Source organism: Myxocyprinus asiaticus, chromosome 15 (genome assembly GCF_019703515.2).
Source record: "Myxocyprinus asiaticus isolate MX2 ecotype Aquarium Trade chromosome 15, UBuf_Myxa_2, whole genome shotgun sequence".
Classification (NCBI taxonomy): domain Eukaryota; kingdom Metazoa; phylum Chordata; class Actinopteri; order Cypriniformes; family Catostomidae; genus Myxocyprinus; species Myxocyprinus asiaticus.
This window is the reverse complement of record NC_059358.1, coordinates 29,748,241-29,771,952: the sequence shown is the minus strand read 5'-3', so window position 1 is coordinate 29,771,952 and position 23,712 is coordinate 29,748,241. Positions and strand designations below refer to the sequence as shown.

The 23,712-nt window shown below is 39.3% G+C and overlaps 1 protein-coding gene across 1 annotated transcript in view; it reads left to right on the top strand.

Annotated features, from left to right (window-relative positions):
* The window catches only part of LOC127453438 (39S ribosomal protein L13, mitochondrial-like), a 33,119-nt gene that overhangs the window by 3,979 nt on the left and 5,428 nt on the right, over window positions 1-23,712 (top strand). Inside the window, exons 5-6 of the mRNA XM_051719769.1 lie at window positions 9,286-9,372; window positions 10,325-10,446. Of these exons, the coding sequence (XP_051575729.1) occupies window positions 9,286-9,372; window positions 10,325-10,446 (209 nt within the window). The remainder of the gene's footprint in view (window positions 1-9,285; window positions 9,373-10,324; window positions 10,447-23,712) is intronic.

Below are 23,712 nucleotides of genomic sequence, written 5' to 3'. Positions count from 1 at the left end.
CCTGTCACCTTGCAGTATAAACCTTTACAAGTGTCACCCACTGTTGACGCACCTGAAAAAAAGAAAAAAAAAAATTCTTAAACTGTGTGTCATCTGACACTCGAAAAGAAGCTGTAGAACAAAGTTGAGCAATTTTGAATTCTTTTCAATTCGTTGCATGTTGCGCCGTTTTATTTACCGTAAACTAAAACGATCCTGACCATTATAATCAAGGTACAGGCAGGGTCTAAATAAGTGATTTATTGTGTTGTTTAAACAGCTATATTTATTATGAGAGCATTTGTGAGTGCAGAACTCTGTGCTAACTGTGTAACTGTGAGTTACAGCTTCAGTCATTATAAGCCCATCTCTCTTTGTGTTGACCTACTCTTAAAATATACCTCTGGAACAACTTTGACTGTTACTTTACAAACTAACAGTCCAGGAACTAGGGCTGCACAATTAATCGAAAAATGAATGGCTATTATGATTACGGCAGTCACATTATGTAATCGTGAAAATTGACGATTATTCAGTTTAGGTCTACTCCTGTTGCGTTAATTGTTTCTATTTAGATTGTGATTTTGCAGTGGTTGAGTTTCAAACCAATCCCAGTCGTGTAAGCTGAGCAATGAAAATGCAGTGGCCAATCAGAGATGCAGTGAGTCTACAGTACACTCTATCAGTCTATCAGTAATGACAACCAATCCTTATGCGCAAGTTTTTAATAGTCTGACATCCAGATACTTGCTTTACAGTATATTTCATCTCGGTTTGCGATGGCACATGAAAATTAGTGCTAAAGAAACATCATCTGACACCCGAAAAGAAGCTGTAGAACAAAGTTGAGCAATTTTGAATTCTTTTCAATTCGTTGCATGTTGCGCCGTTTTATTTACCGTGAACTAAAACGATCCTGACCATTATAATCAAGGACAGGCAGGGTCTAAATAAGTGATTTATTGTGTTGTTTAAACTGCTATATTTATTATGAAAGCATTTGTGAGTGCAGAACTCTGTCAGTGAGCTCTCGCTGAACTGCAGGGCTCAAACTGTGAGTTACAGCTTCAGACATTTATAAGTTTGAATATTTTTGCGTTCCTCGATTTTTATGTACAATTTATTTAAAAAGAATAACAGTTGTATTTATGTATTAAACAGCTATAAAGTGGCTTGTTTTGAAGTCAGCTTGTTTTGGATGTTTTGGACAATTTCACAGACCATCTTCATTGTTATCGCATTTGACCCACAACTGCTGTTGGTAGATTTAAATTTTAACGAATCGCACAAAATCGCAAACAGGCTGATCTTACTTTCCAAAGTGCAACCACTGTGACAGATTTGAGGCCAAATATGATCTAATGATGATCTTATATAAACAAGATCACAATACAGGATTTTAAATGCAGTAAGGAAGTTCACTCTAAATCGGCTGTTCAGTTTGACTATTGAATATGTCAAATATTATTATTTACTGAATGGGGACCAATAATTTAAGCTGCAAAGACACATATTGCATGTCTGATGGAAGTTTTTGATTTTTATGCCACATTTTTCAGGCTTTGGAAGTGTGTTAAATGTGTGAGGATGTGTATACAGTACATCCAGAAAGTATTCACAGCGCTTCACTTTTTCCACATTTTGTTATGTTTCAGCCTTATTCCAAAATGGATTAAATTCATTATTTTCCTCAAAATTCTACAAACAATACCCCATAATGACAACGTGAAAGAAGTTTGTTTGAAATCTTTGCAAATTTATTACAAATAAAAAAAATGAAAAAACACATGTACATAAGTATTCACAGCCTTTGCTCAATACTTTGTTGAAGCACCTTTGGCACCAATTACAGCCTCAAGTCTTTTTGAGTATGACGCTACAAGCTTGGCACACCGATTTTTGTGCAGTTTCTCCCATTCTTCTTTGCAGGACCTCTCAAGCTCCATCAGGTTGGATGGGGAGCGTCGGTGCACAGCCATTTTCAGATCTCTCCAGAGATGTTCAATCGGGTTCAAGTCTGGGCTCTGGCTGGGCAACTCAAGGACATTCACAGAGTTGTCCCGTAGCCACTCCTTTGTTATCTTGGCTGTGTGCTTAAGGTCGTTGTCCTGTTGGAAGATAAACCTTCGCCCCAGTCTGAGGTCCAGAGCGCTCTGGAGCAGGTTTTCATCAAGGCTGTCTCTGTACATTGCTGCATTCATCTTTCCCTCGATCCTGACTAGTCTCCCAGTTCCTGCCGCTGAAAAACATCCCCACAGCATGATGCTGCCACCACCATGCTTCACTGTAGGGATGGTGTTGGCCAGGTGATGAGCGGTGCCTGGTTTCCTCCAGACATGACGCTTGCCATTCAGGCCAGAGAGTTCAATCTTTGTTTCTCATGGTCTGAGAGTCCTTCAGGTGCCTTTTGGCAAACTCCAGGTGGGCTGTAATGTGCCTTTTACTGAGGAGTGTCTTCCATCTGGCCACTCTACCATACAGGCCTGATTGGTGGAGTGCTGCAGAGATGGTTGTTCTTCTGGAAGGTTCTTCTCTCTCCACAGAGAAATGCTGGAGCTCTGTCAGAGTGACCATCGGGTTCTTGGTCACCTCCCTGACTAAGGCCCTTCTCCCCTGATCGCTCAGTTTGGCTGGGCGGCCAGCTCTAGGAAGAGTCCTGGTGGGTCCAAACTTCTTCCATTTGCAGATGATGAAGGTCACTGTGCTCATTGGGACCTTCAATGCTGCAGAAATTTTTCTGTACCCTTCTCCAGATCTGTGCCTCGATACAATCCTGTCTCGGAGGTCTACAGACAATTCCTTGGACTTCATGGCTTAGTTTGTGCTCTGACATGCACTGTTAACTGTGGGACCTTATATAGACAGGTGTGTGCCTTTCCAAATCATGTCCAATCAACTGAATTTACCACAGGTGGACTCCAATCAAGTTGTAGAAACATCTAAGGATAATCAGTGGAAACAGGATGCACCTGAGCTCAATTTTGAGTGTCATGGTAAAGGCTGTGAATACTTATGTACATGTGATTTATTTTATTTATTTATTTTTATTTATTTATTTATTTATTTTTTTATTTTTTTAATATATATATATTTTTTTTATAAATTTGCAAAGATTTCAAACAAGCTTCTTTCACGTTGTCATTATGGGGTATTGTTTGTAGAATTTTGAGGAAAATAATGAATTTAATCCATTTTGGAATAAGGCTGTAACATAACAAAATGTGGAAAAAGTGAAGCGCTGTGAATACTTTCCGGTTGCACTGTACATCAACATGATACATACATGACACACAGGCATATTGACTGAACTGATTTCGTCAATAGTTCATAAAGGACCTACATATGTCTTCACTTTTAAACTGTAGATATACCTTTATAATAACCTTTAGTAACATTAACAAACATTATTACAGTATGTAATGCTTAATAAAAACTGCAGCGCAGCCCATAACCACCTGATATTCTGAAGAACCCGGAAGCAGTTGCCTGCTTAGTGACGTCACAGTAATTTCATCAAATAATCATCATTAATAATCACAATTACAATATCAAGGGCAGTAATCGACAATTATTATTTTTGTCATAATCGTGCAGCCCTACCAGGTACGCAGATGATTGACCCTGAATTGGTCAGCTCCTGTGCACAGGGCCCGGGATAACACAACTGAAGAAGCACCGTGCCTTGTGGTGCTGCGCCATAGCCCAGAAAAAGCAACTTAAATTCAGGCTGCTTTCCCCCTCTCCAGTCCTCTGGATCATTAACAAGATGAATGCTCGACTTGGGCTGAGTTATTCCAGTCGAGGGGGGAATGTATCAGGGATAATTGTGGATAATGATCAGAGGAAGGTGACAGAGCTGTGAAAAATGCCCCCAGACAGCTTCCATCCATCAACCATCTACTAGTCAGAAAAAAACCTGATTAATGTTGAACACTGTCCTGATGAAAGAATGATGGGCTGGTTTGGCATGTTGTAAGCGAGGAGATTTCACATTTCGAAGAAATGGTTGTCTATTTGTGTATTCAGTAGGCACAGTAGTTTATGTAAAGGGACGGATGTTCATTCTTTTAATGTTTACCTCGTATAAGTGAGGTTTGGCAAATATTGACAGTTTTCTTTTTCTCTGAAAACATTTGATTTGGATATTTAAATGTCAAATTTGACATGGGGATGATTGGCTCTTTACTTTTTAATTTTGTACAACTAACACATCACAGGCATGCCATGCTGTTGTGGCTCTGGTGGGGGGGTATTTACATGACATGCTGATTAATCAATCTAATTAAACACATATATCAATATTTACTCCGAAATTCCCTCAAATAACGACATAACAAATAATTCAAATAATTATTAAAATAATATAAAATAAAAGTGTAGGTCTATATATATATATATATATATATTACACACATTAAGTGTATTCATATATTACATTCAGAAAGTATTCAGACCCCTTTCTTTTTTTTTACATTTTATCTTGCAGCCTTATGGTAAAATGCTTTAAATTATTTTTTTTCACATCAATCTACACTCCCCATAATGACAAAGCAAAAACCAGATTTTTGATAACTTTGCAAATGTATTAAAAAGAAAAAACTGAAATAACATATTGTCATAAGTATTCAGACCCTTTGCTTTGATGCTTGATATTTAGCTCGGATGCATCCCATTTCTCTGGATTGTCTTTGAGAGGTTTCTACACTTTGATTGGAGTCCACCTGTGACCAATTCAATTGATTGGACATAATTTGGAAAGGCACACACCTGTCTATATAATGTCTCACAGCTGAAAATGTATATCAGAGCAAAAATCAAGCCATGAGGTCAAAGGAACTGCCTGCAGAGCTCAGAGACTGGATTGTGTTTATGCACAGATCAGGGAAAGGCTACACATTTTTTTTTTTTTTGGCTGGATTAAAGGTTCTCAAGAGCACAGTGACCTCCATAATTCTTAAATGGAAGAAATTTAGAACAACTAGGACTATTCCTAGAGCTGGCTGCTCAGCCAAACTGAGCAATCGGGGGAGAAGGGCCTTGGTAAGAGAGGTGACCAAGAACCTGATGGTCATTCTGGTTGAGCTCCAGAGATCATGTGTGGAGATGGAAGAAACTTGCAGAAGGACGACCATTACTGCAACACTCCACCGATCTGGGCTTTATGGCAGAGTGGCCAGACGGAAGCCTCTCCTCAGTGCAAGACACAAGAAAACCTGCTTGGAATTAGCAAAAAAGCACCTAAAGGACTCTCAGACTGTGAGAAACAAGATTCACTGATTGAACTGTTTGGCCTTAATTCCAAGTGTCCTGTCTGGAGGAAACTAGGCACCGCTCATCACCTGTGCATTACCATCCCAATAGTGAAGCATGGTGGTGGTAGCATGTTTTTCAGCGGCAGGGACTGGGGGACTGGTCAGGGTTGAAGGAAAGCTGAACGCAGCAAAATACAGTGATATAATGAAAACCTGGTCCAGAGCACTCAGGACCTCGGACTGGGCTGAAGGTTCACCTTCCAACAGGACAATGACCCTAAGCACACAGCCAAGACAACGTAAGTGTGGCTTCGGGACAACTCCGTGAATGTCCTTGAGTGGCCCAGCCAGAGCCCGGACTTGCACCCAATAGAACATCTCTGGAGAGACCTGAAAACTGCTATCCACCGATGGTCCCCATCCAACCTGACAGAGCTTGAGAGGAGCTGCAGAGAATAATGGCTGAAAATCTCCTAATCCAGGTGTGCAGAACTTGTCGCATCATACCCAAAAAGACTTGAGGCTGTAATTGCTGCCAAAAGTGCTTCAACTAAGTACTGAGTTAAGGGTCTGAATACTTATGTCAGTGTGATATTTCAGTTTTTTCTTTTTAATAAATTTGCAAAGTTATCAAAAATCTGAATTTTGCTTTGTCATTCTGGGGTATGGAGTGTAGATTGAAAAAAATAAAATAATATAAAGCATTTTAACATAAGGCTGCAACATCACAAAATGTGAAAAAAATTAAGGGGTCTGAATACTTTCTGAATGCACTAATATATATATATATATATATACATACAGGTGCTGGTCATATAATTAGAATATCATCAAAAAGTTGATTTATTTCACTAATTCCATTCAAAAAGTGAAACTTGTATATTATATTCATTCATTACACACAGACTGATATATTTCAAATGTTTATTTCTTTTAATTTTGATGATTATAACTGACAACTAAGGAAAATCCCAAATTCAGTATCTCAGAAAATTAGAATATTGTGAAAAGGTTCAATATTGAAGACACCTGGTGCCACACTCTAATCAGCTAATTAACTCAAAACACCTGCAAAGGCCTTTAAATGGTCTCTCAGTCTAGTTCTGTACGCTACACAATCATGGGGAAGACTGCTGACTTGACAGTTGTCCAAAAGATGACCATTGACACGTTGCACAAGCAGGGCAAGACACAAAAGGTCATTGCAAAAGAGGCTGGCTGTTCACAGAGCTCTGTGTCCAAGCACATTAATAGAGAGGCGAAGGGAAGGAAAAGATGTGGTAGAAAAAAGTGTACAAGCAATATGGATAACCGCATCCTGGAGAGGATTGTGAAACAAAACCCATTCAAAAATGTGGGGGAGAACCACTACGCACAGACGTATGCAAGACATGGGTTTCAGCTGTCGCATTCCTTGTGTCAAGCCACTCTTGAACAACAGACAGCGTCTGAAGCGTCTCGCCTGGGCTAAAGACAAAAAGGACTGGACTGCTGCTGAGTGGTCCAAAGTTATGTTCTCAGATGAAAGTAAATTTTGCATTTCCTTTGGAAATCAGGGTCCCAGAGTCTGGAGGAAGAGAGGAGAGGCACACAATCCACGTTGCTTGAGGTCCAGTGTAAAGTTTCCACAGTCAGTGATGGTTTGGGGTGCCATGTCATCTGCTGGTGTTGGTCCACTGTGTTTTCTGAGGTCCAAGGTCAACGCAGCCATATACCAGGAAGTTTTAGAGCACTTCATGCTTCCTGCTGCTGACCAACTTTATGGAGATGCAGATTTCATTTTCCAACAGGATTTGGCACCTGCACACAGTGCCAAAGCAACCAGTATCTGGTTTAAGGACCATGGTATCCCTGTTCTTAATTGGCCAGCAAACTCGCCTGACCTTAACCCCATAGAAAATCTATGGGGTATTGTGAAGAGGAAGATGCGATATGCCAGACCCAACAATGCAGAAGAGCTGAAGGCCACTATCAGAGCAACCTGGGCTCTCATAACACCTGAGCAGTGCCACAGACTGATCGACTCCATGCCATGCCGCATTGCTGCAGTAATTCAGGCAAAAGGAGCCCCAACTAAGTATTGAGTGCTGTACATGCTCATACTTTTCATGTTCATACTTTTCAGTTGGCCAAGATTTCTAAAAATCCTTTCTTTGTATTGGTCTTAAGTAATATTCTAATTTTCTGAGATACTGAATTTGGGATTTTCTTTAGTTGTCAGTTATAATCATCAAAATTAAAAGAAATAAACATTTGAAATATATCAGTCTGTGTGTAATGAATGAATATAATATACAAGTTTCATTATTAGTGAAATAAATCAACTTTTTGATGATATTCTAATTATATGACCAGCACCTGTATGTGTATATATATATATATATATATATTACTATACACTGATCATCCACAACATTAAAACCACTGACAGGTGAAGTGAATAATATTTATTATCTCGTTACAATGGCACCTGTCAAGGGGTGGGATATATTAGGCAGCAAGTGAACAGTCAGTTCTTTAATTTCATGTGTTTGAAGCAGGAAAAAATGGGCAAGCATAAGGATCTGAGTGACTTTGACAAGGGCCAAATTGTGATGGCTAGACAACTGGGTCAGAGCATCTCCAAAACTGCAGGTCTTGTGGGGTGTTCCCGGTATGCAGTGGTTTGTACCTACCAAAAGTGGTCCAAGGAAGGACAACCGGTGAACCGGCAACAGGGTCATGGGAGCCCAAGGCTGATTGATACACGTGGGGAGTTAAGGCTAGCCCGTCTGGTCCGATCCCACAGAAGAGCTACTGTAGCATAAATTGCTGAAAAACGTAATGCTGGCCATAATAGAAAGGTGTAAGAACACACAGTGCATCACAGCTTGTTGCGTATGGGGCTGCATAGCCGCAGACTGGTCAGAGTGCCCATGCTGACCCCTGTCTGCCCCCAAAAGTGCCTACAATGGGGACGTGAGCATCAGAACTGGACCATGGAGCAATGGAAGAAGGTGGCCTGGTCTGATAAATCAAGTTTTCTTTTAGATCATGTGGACAACCGGTTGCGTGTGCGTCGTTTACCTAGGGAAGAGATGGCAGCAGGGTGCACTATGGGAAGAAGGCAGGCCGGCAGAGGCAGTGTGATGCTCTAGGCAATGTTCTGCTGGGAAAACTTGGGTCCTGGCATTCATGTGGATGTTACTTTGACACGTACCACTTACCTAAAGATTGCTGCAGACCTTCATGGCATCGGTATTCCCTGATGGCAGTGGCCTCTTTCAGCAGGATAATGCACCCTGCCACACTGCAAAAATTGTTCAGGAATGGTTTGAGGAACATGACAAAGTGTTCAAGGTGTTGACTTGGTCTCCAAATTCCCCAGATCCCAATCCGATTGAGCATCTATGGGATGTGCTGGACCATATAGGCCCCACCTCGCAACTTACAGTACTTGAAGGATCTGCTGCTAATGTCTCGGTGCCAGATTCCACAGGACACCTTCAGAGGTCTTGTGGAGTCCATGCCTCGATGGGTCAGAGCTGTTTTGGCAGCCTACATGATATTAGGCAGGTGATTTTAATGTTGTGGCTGATCGGTGTGTGTGTGTGTGTGTGTGTGTGTATGTGTGTGTGTATGTATGTATGTATGTATGTATGTATGTATATATATATATATATATATATATATATATATTATGTGTGTGCGTGTATATATATACACACGCACACATTTTGAATATTATGTTATTCTGCATCTGTCGTAGACTGTTCTGCATTTGTAAGTCACTGTGGATAAGTGTCTGCTAAATGAATACTTTATTACATTTTTTTGTTTGATAAAAGGCCAGTAAAAACTGTTACACTGCAAGTTTGTGGCTTCACACATCTAATTCTAAATGGCGTCCCTTATAGAAATGGCAAAGTTTTGAAGAATGGCTTAGACCACGATTACAGTTTACTTGTAATATTGTGGAGGCAGAAATCTTCACTTTTCCTTTAGAGAGACTGAAACAGTGGCCAATTCTCTGGCCTGTCAGTATATTTAAGACTTGACCTTTTTTGCTCAACAGATCATTAAACTGGCTGTGTACGGGATGCTCCCCAAAAACCTCACTAGAAGGACCATGATGCAACGGCTTCACCTCTTCCCAGATGATGTAAGCTCTCAGTTGATGCTCTGATTTTTGTTCATTGATCTGAAGTCCAAAACTTGACATGTTTAGGAAGAAAAAAAAGTGTAAAATTGTCAGTGCATTTGACAGATGTGTTCCCTGTTTCCTCTCAGTCAGTGGAGGGTGGGAAGTGTCTGAATCGGAAGCTAAATTATACAGTACATATCATCTTCAGCTCTATTAAATAAAACACAACATGATGGTAATATCCTACTACTACATTGCACCAACACACTTCTATAGGTAAATAGTAGGTGATTGACTTTCTGCCTTAAGCTAAGATCAAATGTGTGTAGATAAATCAGTTGGTAAGATCTTTGGGCTTATATATTGTGGAGCAATCTGATGAAACCCCACCTAATGTTTGATCATTTCAGAGAAATTTGTAAATTCGGCACATGTCAAACCTGTCCGACCAAAGATGGTACAGGTGTGATTGGTGTTCATTCGTGGCTATCTTTGTTTCTGAACATGAGGTTTCTTGTCAAAAACAAGAACCATTGTTTTCACTCTTGTGGAAGTCTTGTATTGATCTGACATAGACCAGGGGGTGTCAAAAGTAACTGTAAATCATTACTAAGTTTATACTAAAATAAAAAAAAATGTAACTATCATTCTCACTAAATTACTATTTCTTTGTTCTTCATAGCTGACTGTTTACTAGAATAATTACTTGGAAAAACTTGATGCAGTGTTTACATAGAGATTATTTGAGAAATACTTAAAGGCTACATACCATTGTTTTTAAAGGACTGTGTTCAAAAGTAAATTAGTTTTTGCTGAGATATCGAAATGTTATTGAGAATCGTGAAATTGGTATTGTAACTGGTATTGGTATTGACTACTGAAATTTTAGTATCGTCTCTGATCACAGTTCTGCAGTAATCTATAATGTGAGTAGTATTAGAAAGTGTTCTCATTGTGTGTCCTGTGTCAGATACTTCCTGAAGACGTTCTCAAGAATCTGACAGAAGAACTTCCTCAACCCAGAGAGATCCCTCGCAAGCTCAGCGAGTACACACAGGATGAGCGAGATGCTTTCCCCATGCTGTGGACCCCGTAAGTTTGTCTCTCTCTCTTTCCTTATTGCCTTCCTTTAGTCTTTCTTAGTCTCTCTGTTCTGTACTGCCATATTTCCTTCTTGATTCTGAAGTCAAAGAATCAGTGTGGTGTGAGATATAAAGCGCAGCTGAGGTGTCTTCCTGGTGGTGTTCTCCTGAGGGGAGGGAGAGAGTGTGGCTGCTAGTGAGGTCAGAAAAAACTTAAGTTTAAAAAGCCATCTGTGAAGCTGCTCTCGTCTGGATGGGCGCTCTGCTGGTCCCCACACTGCAGACATCCAATCAGATTTATGAGAGCTGAGTCACTGAATCTCAGAGGCCAGCCAGTCACAGACCAACTGTGAGGTCACAATGAAAAATTGTATTTTGCATACTTATAACAATTGCTTAGGGGAATAAAAATGCTTTTCAAGCGAAACATTTTACAAAAAGATGTTTGTTACGTACTGTATAACATTCAAAACTAAGTATTTGGACACTTTCTGTTTGTCAAACTTAGTGGGACATGTCAGTATTTAAAGGAATAGTTAAAAAATGAATGAAAATTCTCTCATCATTTACTCACCCTCATGACATCCCAGATATGTATGACTTACTTTCTTCAGCAGAAAACATTTGAAGAAAAATAGTGATGGTGATCAGACTTTTCAAGCTCCAAAAAGAACAGATAGTCAACCTAAACGTCATCTGACCATAAAACACCAGCTGTTAAATTAATGTCTTTTAAAGTGAAACAATCACTTTTCGTGTGAAAAAGATAAATATTTAAGTACTTTTTAACTACAAACCATCGCTGCCAGTCAGCAGCAGTACTGGTATACGCACTCACAAGAGCGCTGAGTTCATGTGGTCTCTTGTGTGACGAATTCGCATTGGCATGATACCGATGTAATCTCACCTTTTTCTCTCAGTTGAGACATCCAGGATAAGCACACAAACACACCATTGTGAGTAAAGAAACAGATAAATAGAGATCTAAACAAACCAATGAAGCTTCTGTTCAGCATTCCTCCTATTCCCTTGTAAACAGTGCTGCTCTTCCATGTGTGTTGCACGTGCCTCAGTTCTCACGTGAACATGCCAACACGATTACGTCACGTGCATACCGCTGCTGACTGGAAGCGAAGATTTAGAGTTAAAAAGTACTTAAATACTGATCTTTCTCACACCAAAAGCAATCGTATTTGAATCGCTTTTGAAGACATTAACCTCTGGAGTCGTATGGATGACGTTTATGCTGACTATCTGTGATATTTTTTTTTTTTTTTGGAGCTTCAAAAGTCGGATCACCATCCACTTGCATTTTAAGGACCTGTTAAGCTGAGATATTTTTTTCTTATTTTATTTTTTATTTTTTTATCCCCTTTTCTCCCCAATTTGGAATGCCCAATTCCCACTATTTAGTAGGTCCTCGTGGTGGCGCGGTTACTCACCTCAGTCCAGGTGACGGAGTACAAGTCTCAGTTGCCTCCACTTCTGAGACCGTCAATCCACGCATCTTATCACGTGGCTCGCTGTGCATGACACCGCGGAGACTCGCAGCATGTGGAGGCTCGTGCTACTCTCCGCAATCCACACACAACTTACCACGCATCCCATTGAGAGCGAGAACCACTAATCTCGACCACGAGGAGGTTACCCAATGTGACTCTACCCTCCCTAGCAACCGGGCCAATTTGGTTGCTTAGGAGACCTGGCTGGAGAGCTGAGATATTTTTCTTCAAATGTGTTCTGCTGAAGAAAAGGTCATACACATTTGGGATGGCATGCGTAAATGATGAGAGAATTTTCATTTTTCGGTGAACTATCCCTTTAATGTGATGAACTACCTGTGGTTACTCTGCTAGGACACTCCTGCTGGGGAACTGATTTCCTACATTCACTAAAAATCACCTTGACACCAGTTGGTTAAAAGTATTTGCAAAAAAAGTTGAGAGGCTGTAGCATCAATTGTTTGCAGATGTAACTTAGTTTGATATTTTATCTAATCCAGTGAAATTGATATAATTTAGATGGTTTTCGGTGACTTAAGATTCCAAATACTTGTGGGGGCAACGATAACTATTGTGTGTGTGTGTGTATATATATATATATTATTTTTTTTTTTTTATTAATGTTCTCCTAAGTGAAGGCGTTTCTAATACAAAACATGCAAAAATAATGACATGTTTTATAGGTCAAATACTGTGCATGTCATACTTCCCACACAAGATACATTTCTGCCTTGTTTGGTAGCGCACCAAAGATCCTCCAAGACATAAAATGTCACTTTACATTTCCACACAGCCGCTGTACTGCTGTTAAACACCTCATAAACCCTTTACATCTCTACAGAGTGCCTCTCACCAATACTCCGTAAAACTTTCCTATCTCGAGTATTTTATTGGCACAGTGCTTCTCCCCATGGACATATATTGCATCTAGGCTAAAATAATTGATAGTTCCTTAAAAAAAAAAAAAATAAATAAAATAAAAATATATATAATATATACAGTTGTGCTCAAAAGTTTGCATACCCTTGGAGAATTGTAATATATGTACCATTTTTAAAGAAAACATGAGTGAGCAGGCAAAACACATTTCTTTTATTTCATATGGGATTCATATTCAACTGTAGGTTATAACAGAATGGCACAATCATAAAACAAAACATGGCAACAAAGAAAAAAATGAAATGACCCCTGTTCAAAAGTCTGCATACCCTTAGTTCTTAATACTATGTATTGCCCCCTTTAGCATCATTGACAGCGTGCAGTCTTTTGTAATAGTTGTCTATGAGGCCCAAATTCTTGCAGGTGGTATAGCTGCCCATTTGTCTTGGCAAAATGCCTCCAGGTCATGCAAAGTCTTTGGTCGTCTTGCATGAACCGCACATTTGAGATCTCTCCAGAGTGGCTCGATGATATTAAGGTCAGGAGACTGTGATGGCCACTCCAGAACCTTCACCTTTTTCTGCTGTAACCACTGGAGGGTCAACTTGGCCTTGTGCTTAGGGTCATTGTCGTGCTGGAAAGTCCAAGAGCGTCCCATGCGCAGCTTTCGTGCAGAAGAATGCAAATTGTCTACCAGTATTTTCTGATAACATGCTGCATTCATCTTGCCATCAATTTTCACAAGATTCCCCGTGCCTTTAGAGCTCACACACCCCCAAAACATCAGTGAGCCACCAACATGCTTCACAGTGGGGATGGTATTCTTTTCACTATGGGCCTTGTTGTCCCCTCTCCAAACAAAGCTCTATTTTGGTCTCGTCACTTCAAATTACAGTGTGCCAGAAGTTGTGAGGCGTGTCAAGGTGTTGTCGGGCATATTGTAACCATGCTTTTTTGTGGCATTGGCTCAGTAAAGGCTTCTTTCTGGCAAATCGACCATGCAGCTAATTTTTGTTCAAGTATCGTCATATTGTGCTCCTTGAAACAACCACACTGTCTTTTTCCAGAGCAGCCTGTATTTCTCCTGAGATTACCTGTGGGTTTTTCTTTGTATCCTGAACAATTCTTCTGGCAGTTGTGGCTGAAATCTTTCTTGGTCTACCTGACCTTGGCTTCACAAGGTCAATACACACACAATTTCACAATTTCTGCCAGGGTATGCAAACTTTTGAGCACAACAGAGACTGAGACGAGGCTGCAGGCCGAGTGCTGTTGGTAATCACAGCAGTGCTGATGTAGGGCCATATAGCACGATTGCGAGTGTGATTATTGCTTATATACAACAGTTCAATGAACAAGTAAATTTTAAAAAATTAGGAAAAACTGAGTACAGTCATGAATCAGAATCTGCCGTTGCTGGTTCAAACCAAATGATGTGTCCAAGCCTTTGTTAGTAATTCAAAAATGTTACTTCAGAAATAGTATCACGGCTTGTGCTGTTTCTAACAAGTTATTGGATAAATGGATGTGGTTGGATGGATGGATGGATGTGTGTGTGTGTGTGTGTGTGTGTGTGTGAGAGAGAGAGAGACGGAGCATGTGCGATCACCTGTTGCCACTCCTAAGCAGAGATGCTCCCAGCTTTCTGAAGATCAGCTTTCTCAGTGGAAAAATAGCCATCCAAGCGGGGTTATTCCTCTCTATTTCATGGTCGATCACTATAGAAACCGCAATGTCATTCGCCATTTTAAACCGTGTGTATCCAGTGTGGAAACTCTGGTAAGAGGTAAGCACCTTGAGTTCTGTAATCAATCAGTCTGTTGTGTCTCTCAGCTGTGATGAGCCGTAATGCTGAAGTTGTTCGTTTAAAGCTGTTTAAAGCTATTTCCTAGCTTTAGTAGAGTAGTAGCGATCATGGAGCGCTGTTTTATGTAAACAGTGGCTGACGCGGATTCATTTCACATCACCAACTGGCTCATATTACACACAAAAATTATCTTTTGCCACCACCTGCCAGCTAACATATATTATGTAAAAAAAAAAAAGACAAACAGTAGCTCTTAACACATATGCACTGCTCTTACACTTTAGTTTAGAATGGCACGAACACAAGCGGAGTGATACACACACAGTGAAGCATCCGAGTGCTGATGGAACGTCTCTCGTCCAATCAGATTCGAGGACCAGAACTAACTGTTGAATATATATATATATATATTAGGGGTGTGCAGCGAAGCCATTCTCTCTTTTTGTATCTGTGTCTGTTCATATGACAAAATTATCTGTATCTGTCTCTGTATTCGGATAGAACTGAGTGTTGGCGGGACTCAAACCGGAAGTGCATCAAAACTAAATAAAATGCCCATTTTTAAATGTTAATCTTACATTTATAGTTTCTATTAATAAAATGTGCATTGTATATGCCTTTTCATAATAATAATAATAATAATAATAATAATTATTATTATTATTATACAACTATTTTATTATTTATTTTTTTCTTATCAGATGAAGCTGAATTTGTAGGCTACACTAAGTGGAATGTGTTGTTTACTGCGGTTTCTCCTGGTATTTCTGACATTAATATCTGCATGAAACAGAATTTTTGTTTGTCTGTGCATGCATAACAACATTATTCTGAAGGCAGGAGGTGTCAAGCAAAATGTGAAATTTCAAGCACACATTTTGCGGTGAATAATAAATACAAATTCAAACATTAAAAGACAAGAAATCAAATAAATATAGCCTACAAACAAGTGAAAGTCCCATAAGTCTATCAGGAATTTTTAAAATAGGACACCATTATTTAGTTAAATAATAATAATAATAATGTTACATTTATATAGTGCCTTACCAGAGGTAGCACAGTTTAAAGAAGGAGGAAAAAAGACAGATCATGTTTCAGTTTCTTTGTTTTACATAAGGAGGAATATTCCTAATAGATGAATATGGAGCATTTAAACCTTTATGGAGCATTTTAACTTAAAAATTCCAGAAAATGATGTCAAGCCTTTAGGCAATTAGCCAATTAGCTTCTGATTGGCTAATTGGAGTCAATTGGAGGTGTACCTGTGGATGTATTTTAAGGCCTACCTTCAAACTCTTTGCTTGACATCATGGGAAAATCGAAATAAATCAGCCAAGACCTCAGAAAAAAAAAAAAAACTGTGGACCTCCACCAGTATGGATCATCCTTGGGAGCAATTTCCAAACACCTGAAGGTACCACGTTCATCTGTACAAACAATAATACGCAAGTATAAACACTATGGGACCACGCAGCCATCATACCACTTAGGAAGGAGACGCATTCTGTCTCCTAGAGATGAGCATAGTTTGGGGCGAAAAGTGCAAATCAATCCCAGAACAACAGCAAAGGACCTTGTTAAGATGCTGGAGGAAACAGGTAGACAAGTATCTATATCCACAGTAAAACGAGTCCTATATCGACATAACCTGAAAGACTGCTCAGCAAGGAAGAAGCCACTGCTAAAAACCACCATAAAAAAGCCAGATTGCAGTTTGCAAGTGCACATGGGGACAAAGATCTTATTTTTTGGAGAAATGTCCTCTAGTCTGATGACACAAAAATTGAACTGTTTGCCATAATGACCATCGTTATGTTTGGAGGAAAAAGGGTGAGGCTTGCAAGCCGAAGAACACCATCCCAACCGTGAAGCATGGGGGTGGCAGCATCATGTTGTGAGGGTGCTTTGCTGCAGGAGGGACTGGTGCAATTCACAAAATAAATGGCATCATGAGGAAGGAAAATTATCTAGCTATATTGAAGTAACATCTCAAGACATCAGCCAGGAATTTAAAGCTTGGTCACAAATGGGTCTTCCAAATGGACAATGACCCCAAGCATACCACCAAAGTTGTGGCAAAATGGCTTAAGGACAACAAAGTCAAGGTATTGGAGTGGCCATCACAAAGCCCTACCTCAATCCAATAGAAAATTTGTGGGAAGGCCTACAAACCTGACACAATTACACCAGTTCTGTCTGAAGGAATGGGCCAAAATTCCAGAAACTTATTGTGAGAAGCTTGTGGAAGGCTTCCCAAAATGTTTGTCCCAAGTTAAACAATTTAAAGGCAATGCTACCCAATACTAACAAAATGTATGTAAACTTCTGACCCACTGGGAATGTGATGAAAGAAATAAAAGCTGAAATAAATCATTCTCTCTACTATTATCCTGATATTTCACATTCTTAAAATAAAGTAGTGATCCTAACTGACCTAAGACAGGGAACGTTTTCTATGATTAAATGTCAGGACTTGTGAAAAACTGAGTTTAAAAGTTTTTTGCTAAGGTGTATGTAAACTTCTGACTTCAACTGAAAATGTAGTCAACTTTAATAGACGGATAGATGGGCTCCGACATGATCACTTCAGGTCAGGAATTTAATATCGCGCTCAGGTTTAGGCTATAAATGAATACGTGGGAATCACGGTTGAATCATGTGATACTGTAACAGATAAAGGATGGGCAAGGAGGAGGCGGGAACCGGCTGAACAGTAAACAAAGTTTAATAAGAAACTCAACATAAAACGAACATAAACATACAGACACACGTGCAGCTTGGCCGCGTGCGTCTCTCTCTCTAACTGGCGCCTCCGGCTCCCCTTTATCTCACTCTCCCACTGATCAGCGGATTCAGCGCTGGTCGTGCATCATCACAGCCCTGCCACGCCCTCCTCCTCGTCACAGATACATTAACAGACATTTCAAGAAGTGGAAAGTGTATATGATGTCTTGTCTTAGTTAATGTTTCACTTGATATGCTCCAGACGCACACAATTTACAGAGACCGCAAACGGAGTCGAGACCGCACCCATCTTATTTGAAATCACACCGTGCACATTTTCATTCATAAGGTTTACACTTTAGCAATATTGGCTGCATAGGATCTTAAATTCTTTGTAATTTTTATGTTTATTTAAAATGTCGCTTTATCCTTGTGCCTCTTGAATAATCAGTCATACAAATATTTTTTATATTATTTGGATGAATCCATTATTCGTTTAAGTCATTATTCGTGTCTTTCCGAATAAGCTATTCAGCTTAGGGCACATCCCTAATGTATATATAGGTCACCCAAAAATGAAAATTCTGTTATGTACTATCGTGTACCCTCTTATTTCATGTTGCTCAACCTGTATGACTTTTTTCTTCTATGGAACACAAAAGGAGATGTTGAGCAGAATGTTAGCCTCAGTCACCATTCTCTTTCATTGTATAAAAGATGCGATGTAAGTGAATGCTGACAGAGGCTAACATTCTGCCTAACATATGCCTTTGTGTTTCATAGAAGAAAGAAAGTCATATGGATTTGGAATGAAGTCTGTTGCTTAAATTCTCAGCTTTGTGTTTTTTTACAGGGGTTGTATTTGTTTCCCAAATGATAACATACCTGTATGACTGATAAGGACATTGCTCTTCCTGTGGCATTTGTTGAACCTTTTATGAGCATGGCACAGGTGACTGATTTAATTATCATCATTACAATACAAGAGTGGCAGGATGAATCTCAAAGCATGTTAAGATGAAATTAAAACGGCTTCAAAGCTGCTATAGAGGAAATTGAGATGTATTGAAAATTGTGTCCTTTCAGTTATATAAAGATGATAACAATAAAAAACAAATGCTAAAGGTGTGATGTGGGCCGAGACAAATGCAGGGAGCTTTTAGAGATTTGATATTCTGTAGATTTAATATTGTGTCAGTGTTAAATAATTGAAACCTGTAAGGCAAGTGACTGTACACTACTTCACGGTAAGATCTAAAGGTAAGCAGTATTTCAAAGGCAATGTGCCATACCAAAAAATGTTTTCATACTGAGAATGTTTATTTCAGTTTAGCACTGAAATTAGGAATATATATTTACCGGTAGTGGCTCTTGCTATTATTATTGCTCATGCTTGGTTTGGTATTTGTTATAATTCTAAACCTCTAACCCTTTGTATTAAACTTCACTGTGTAACTCTTGCACCGTTTGTGCTATAGACGTCAATGATACCTCAAATCATGTAGCGGGTTGAGGAGAGGTGTGCTATTACTTTTCTAAGAAATCTGATCTGACGGGGTGTTTTTTTTGTGTCTCACCTGGTGGACAATAAAACAGGCACAAAATCCCATAGACTTGGCTACATCTACAGTGCATCCGGAAAGTATTCACAGTGCTTCACTTTTTCCACATTTTGTTATGTTACAGCCTTATTCCAAAATGGATTAAATTCATTATTTTCCTCAAAATTCTACAAACAATACCCCATAATGACAACGTGAAAGAAGTTTGTTTGAAATCTTTGTAAATTTATTAAAAATAAAAAATCACATGTACATAAGTATTCACAGCCTTTGCCATGACACTCAAAATTGAGCTCAGGTGCATCCTGTTTCCACTGATCATCCTTGAGATGTTTCTACAACTTGATTGGAGTCCACCTGTGGTAAATTCAGTTGATTTGACATGATTTGGAAAGGCACACATCTGTCTATATAAGGTCCCACAGTTAACAGTGCATGTCAGAGCACAAACCAAGCCATGAAGTCCAAGGAATTGTCTGTAGACCTCCGAGACAGGATTGTATCGAGGCACAGATCTGGGGAAAGGTACAGAAAAATTTCTACAGCATTGAAGGTCCCAATGAGCACAGTGACCTCCATCATCCATAAATGAAAGAAGTTTGGACCCACCAGGACTCTTCCTAGAGCTGGCTGCCCAGCCAAACTGAGAGATCGGGGGAGAAGGGCCTTAGTCAGGGAGGTGACCAAGAACCCGATGGTCACTCTGACAGAGCTCCAGCATTTCTCTGTGGAGAGAAGAGAACCTTCCAGAAGAACAACCATCTCTGCAGCACTCCACCAATCAGGCCTGTATGGTAGAGTGGCCAGACGGAAGTCACTCCTCAGTAAAAGGCACATGACAGCCCGCCTGGAGTTTGCCAAAAGGCACCTGAAGGACTCTCAGACCATGAGAAACAAAAATTGAACTCTTTGGCCTGAATGGCAAGTGTCATGTCTGGAGGAAACCAGACACCACTCCTCACCTGGCCAATACCATCCCTACAGTGAAGCATGGTGGTGGCACCATCATGCTGTGGGGATGTTTTTCAGCAGCAGGAACTGGGAGACTAGTCAGGATCGAGGGAAAGATGAATGCAGCAATGTACAGAGACAGCCTTGATGAAAACCTGCTCCAGAGCGCTCTGGACCTCAGACTGGGGTGAAGGTTTATCTTCCAACAGGACAACGACCCTAAGCACACAGCCAAGATAACAAAGGAGTGGCTCCGGGACAACTCTGTGAATGTCCTTGAGTTGCCCAGCCAGAGCCCAGACTTGAACCCGATTGAACATCTCTGGAGAGATCTGAAAATGGCTGTGCACGATGCTCCCCATCCAATCTGATGGAGCTTGAGAGGTCCTGCAAAGAAGAATGGGAGAAACTGCCCAAAAACAGGTGTGCCAAGCTTGTAGCATCATCCTCAAAAAGACTTGAGGCTGTAATTGGTGCCAAAGGTGCTTCAACAAAGTATTGAGCAAAGGCTGTGAATACTGTGATTTTCTTTTATTTTATTTTTTTTATTTTTATTATTTATTTATTTTTTATATATAAATTTGCAAAGATTTCAAACAAACTTCTTTCACGTTGTCATTATGGGATATTGTTTGTAGAATTTTGAGGAAAATAATGGATTTAATCCATTTTGGAATAAGGCTGTAACAAAATGTAGAAAAAGTGAAGCGCTGTGAATACATTCTGGATGCACTGAAAACCTTTAAAAGACAAGAACATAAATATACCTCAGAAAATTAATTCATTGCTTTCATTGCTGTTTTCCAACATACTGTATTAGGGCCCATATGGAAACAGCAGTGAATCTTGATATGTAATACATTTGTAATTTTCTTTTCCTCTTCAAAATATTAACATTATTTTCAGCTTTTAGAGATCATGTAAATAGCATGAAAACGATAGGAACATGTGCCATGAGATCAGCTGCCTTCTCAAAAATTGCTGATACTTTTGGATAAAGATTGGAGTTAAAGGAACAGTTCACCCAAAAATTTAAATTCTCTCATCATTTACTCTCATGCTATCTCCGATGTGTATGACTTCCTTTCTTCTGCTGAACACAAACAAAGATTTTTGGAGAAATATTTTGGCTCTGTAGGTCCATACAATGCAAGTAGATGGTGGCCAGAACTTTGAAGCTCCAATATGGAGAGAAAGTCAGCATCAAAAAGTAATCCATATGACTCCTGTGGGTTAATCAGTGTCATTTGAAGCGATCTCAATTGGTTTTGGGTGAGAAGAAACAGACCAAAATGTATTTCCTTTTTCACTATAAATATTGCCATTGCAGTCTTTAGGCACGATCATAATTTCAAGCTTGATTACACTTCCTAGTGCTTGATGCATGTGCAGAGTGCTATTTGGTGCTATAGGAAGTGTAATCGAGCTTGAAATCATGATTATACCTAGAGATTACAATGGCAAGATGTACAGTGAAAAAGTTGTTATATTTTGGTCTGTTCTTACCCAAACCCGACTGGAGCACTTCATATGACATTGATTTAACCACTGGAGTCTTATAGATTACATTTATGCTGACTTTATCTCCTATGTGGAGCTTCAAAGTTCTGGCCACCATTCACTTGCATTGTATGGACCTACAGAGCTGAGATATTCTTCTAAAAAATGTAATTTCTGTTCAGCAGAAAAAAGAAAGTAATGCACATCTGGGATGGCATGAGGGTGAGTAAATGATGAGAGCATTTTATTTTTTGGGTGAACTATCCCTTTAATGCCAGATTTCTTTAAACATAGTCAAGTATTTGCAGAGAACCTTTTTTCAATAATTTTCTCAAAAGATTGTCCCACTCACACATTGCTCCTTGCCAAGCCTCTCAATTGTTCATTACCCCCAAGATTCAAAAACCTTTTTAGGGTTAAGTAAGCCATATATAAGGACAATAGTATATCTTATTACATGGGAATACTTGATTCTGATTGGCCAGTGACCCCATCTAGCAGTCTGACATGTCTGAGTACAAACCACACCTCTGGAGATTAAGACATATCAGACCGGTCATCCGGGTATTGCGAGTCATCTTTCCTACTTCTCTGATCACTGTGTGATCTCTACAAGTAAGCTAATAAAATAATTTAAACTCAAATCAATGTTTCATGTCCATTTATTTATTTATTTGGTGAGTAGTCTCGTAACAAGTTGAATAATGAGCAGTCAGAAGGTCATTAATTACTAAATAAACACCAGTAGAACCCTGACTTAAACAGGAGGTGGATTTTAGCTGTTCAGCGATTTTATTACTTCTCACAAACTGTAATTACAGAATTTCAATGCAAATAAATATTTTGTCTATTTATTTGGTTAGTAGTCATGTAATAAGTGGGATAATGTACAATCAGCCAGTTGTTTTTGCAAATTAAAACCCCGATAAAGGGATATAAGACCATTCTCTGAAACGTTTCCCTGCCCTTCCTGTTAAATTACAGTCATTTTTGTTCATTTATGCTCATTCTTTGATCACTGCAAGATAGTTAAGTAGCAGCTGTGCCTTTCCTAATGTCTGCAGTGAGGCATTTGGCATGAATTAATACTGTACCTTCAACCATTAAAGCCGTTCTTTGTCATGGTTTTTAGCAATAGCCAACCTAAAAATGCTGTCGGGAACACTTTTGACACATATGGCAAATGGAGAACTCTAGTTTGTAATCTTTAATCTGTTAAATATTTATAATGCCTTTTCTCAGTGTAGTTCATGTAATTTCCAGTAATATTTTCCTCATGCCTCCAGGCTCTTTGAATCTGTACTCCGATCATATTAGAATACGTATTATTCTAAATAATGAAAGAGGTCACTTGGTTCATGATGTAAAGGTACATTGTCTGAAATACTCATATTGTGTAAGTCACAGTTCTTTAAGATAGTCTTACTAAATTCAGGGTTTGAAGTCAGTGTAGACTTTCAGATAGCAGTTAAAAAATCCCAGTAAATACCCTAAAAATGATGCATAGACTGTGTCAGGAGACCAGCATTACATACTTCCTCTTGCGTGAGGGACTGTTTAAAGAGCACCTATTATGGTTTTTAAACGTGCCTAATTTTGTTTTAAAGGTTTCATACAATGGATTTACATTTCAACATCATTTATCTCACATAGTGTTATTGATCCCTGCTTGTGTTATTGGTGGTTCTACATAAAATAAATAAATTAATTAACAAATCTCTTCGGTCATTCTTTTCTTGTTAGCATGGGGGCATGCATGAGGGCAAGTTTCGTTGTAGCTTTCCAGAGTTCATAACCCTTTCAATCAAACACTGAGGCGACCAAGTCCGCCTCTGTATGCCTGGTGTTGTTTGTCATCTTTACTGTGTTATTTTGCAAGTGCTGGTCCCTCCTGAGGAGCCATGAGTGTGTAATTAAAACATATCTGTGGGAAGGAGACAATAATGTGATAATGAGGTGGGTAGATCTGCTGTAATTAAATTGGAGAATAGCACAATGAATGATGTTTGTCTAGTAACGTTGAATTGGCTGATAAAGGTTTGGTGGGTTAAAAGAGTCCGACCACAATCAACCGCAGCTGTTGTAAATATGAAATTTAAATGGTTTGTTGTAAAACTAACTTGTTGCAGTATTTATAGGTCATTTACTGGGCAGAAAGTTAATGTGTCCCCAGTAATGGCTCAAAGATATTGAGAGGCATTGCTAATGTCATACCACACCCCTTCCTCCTTACTGTAGATATGAGAGTCTCCTTCACCATTTTTTATTTCTCTCACTCTTTATAGAGAGAGATAACTCAATGTTTATCTCATTAAACATACATACAGCCACGATCTGGGTGTCCTTTTTGT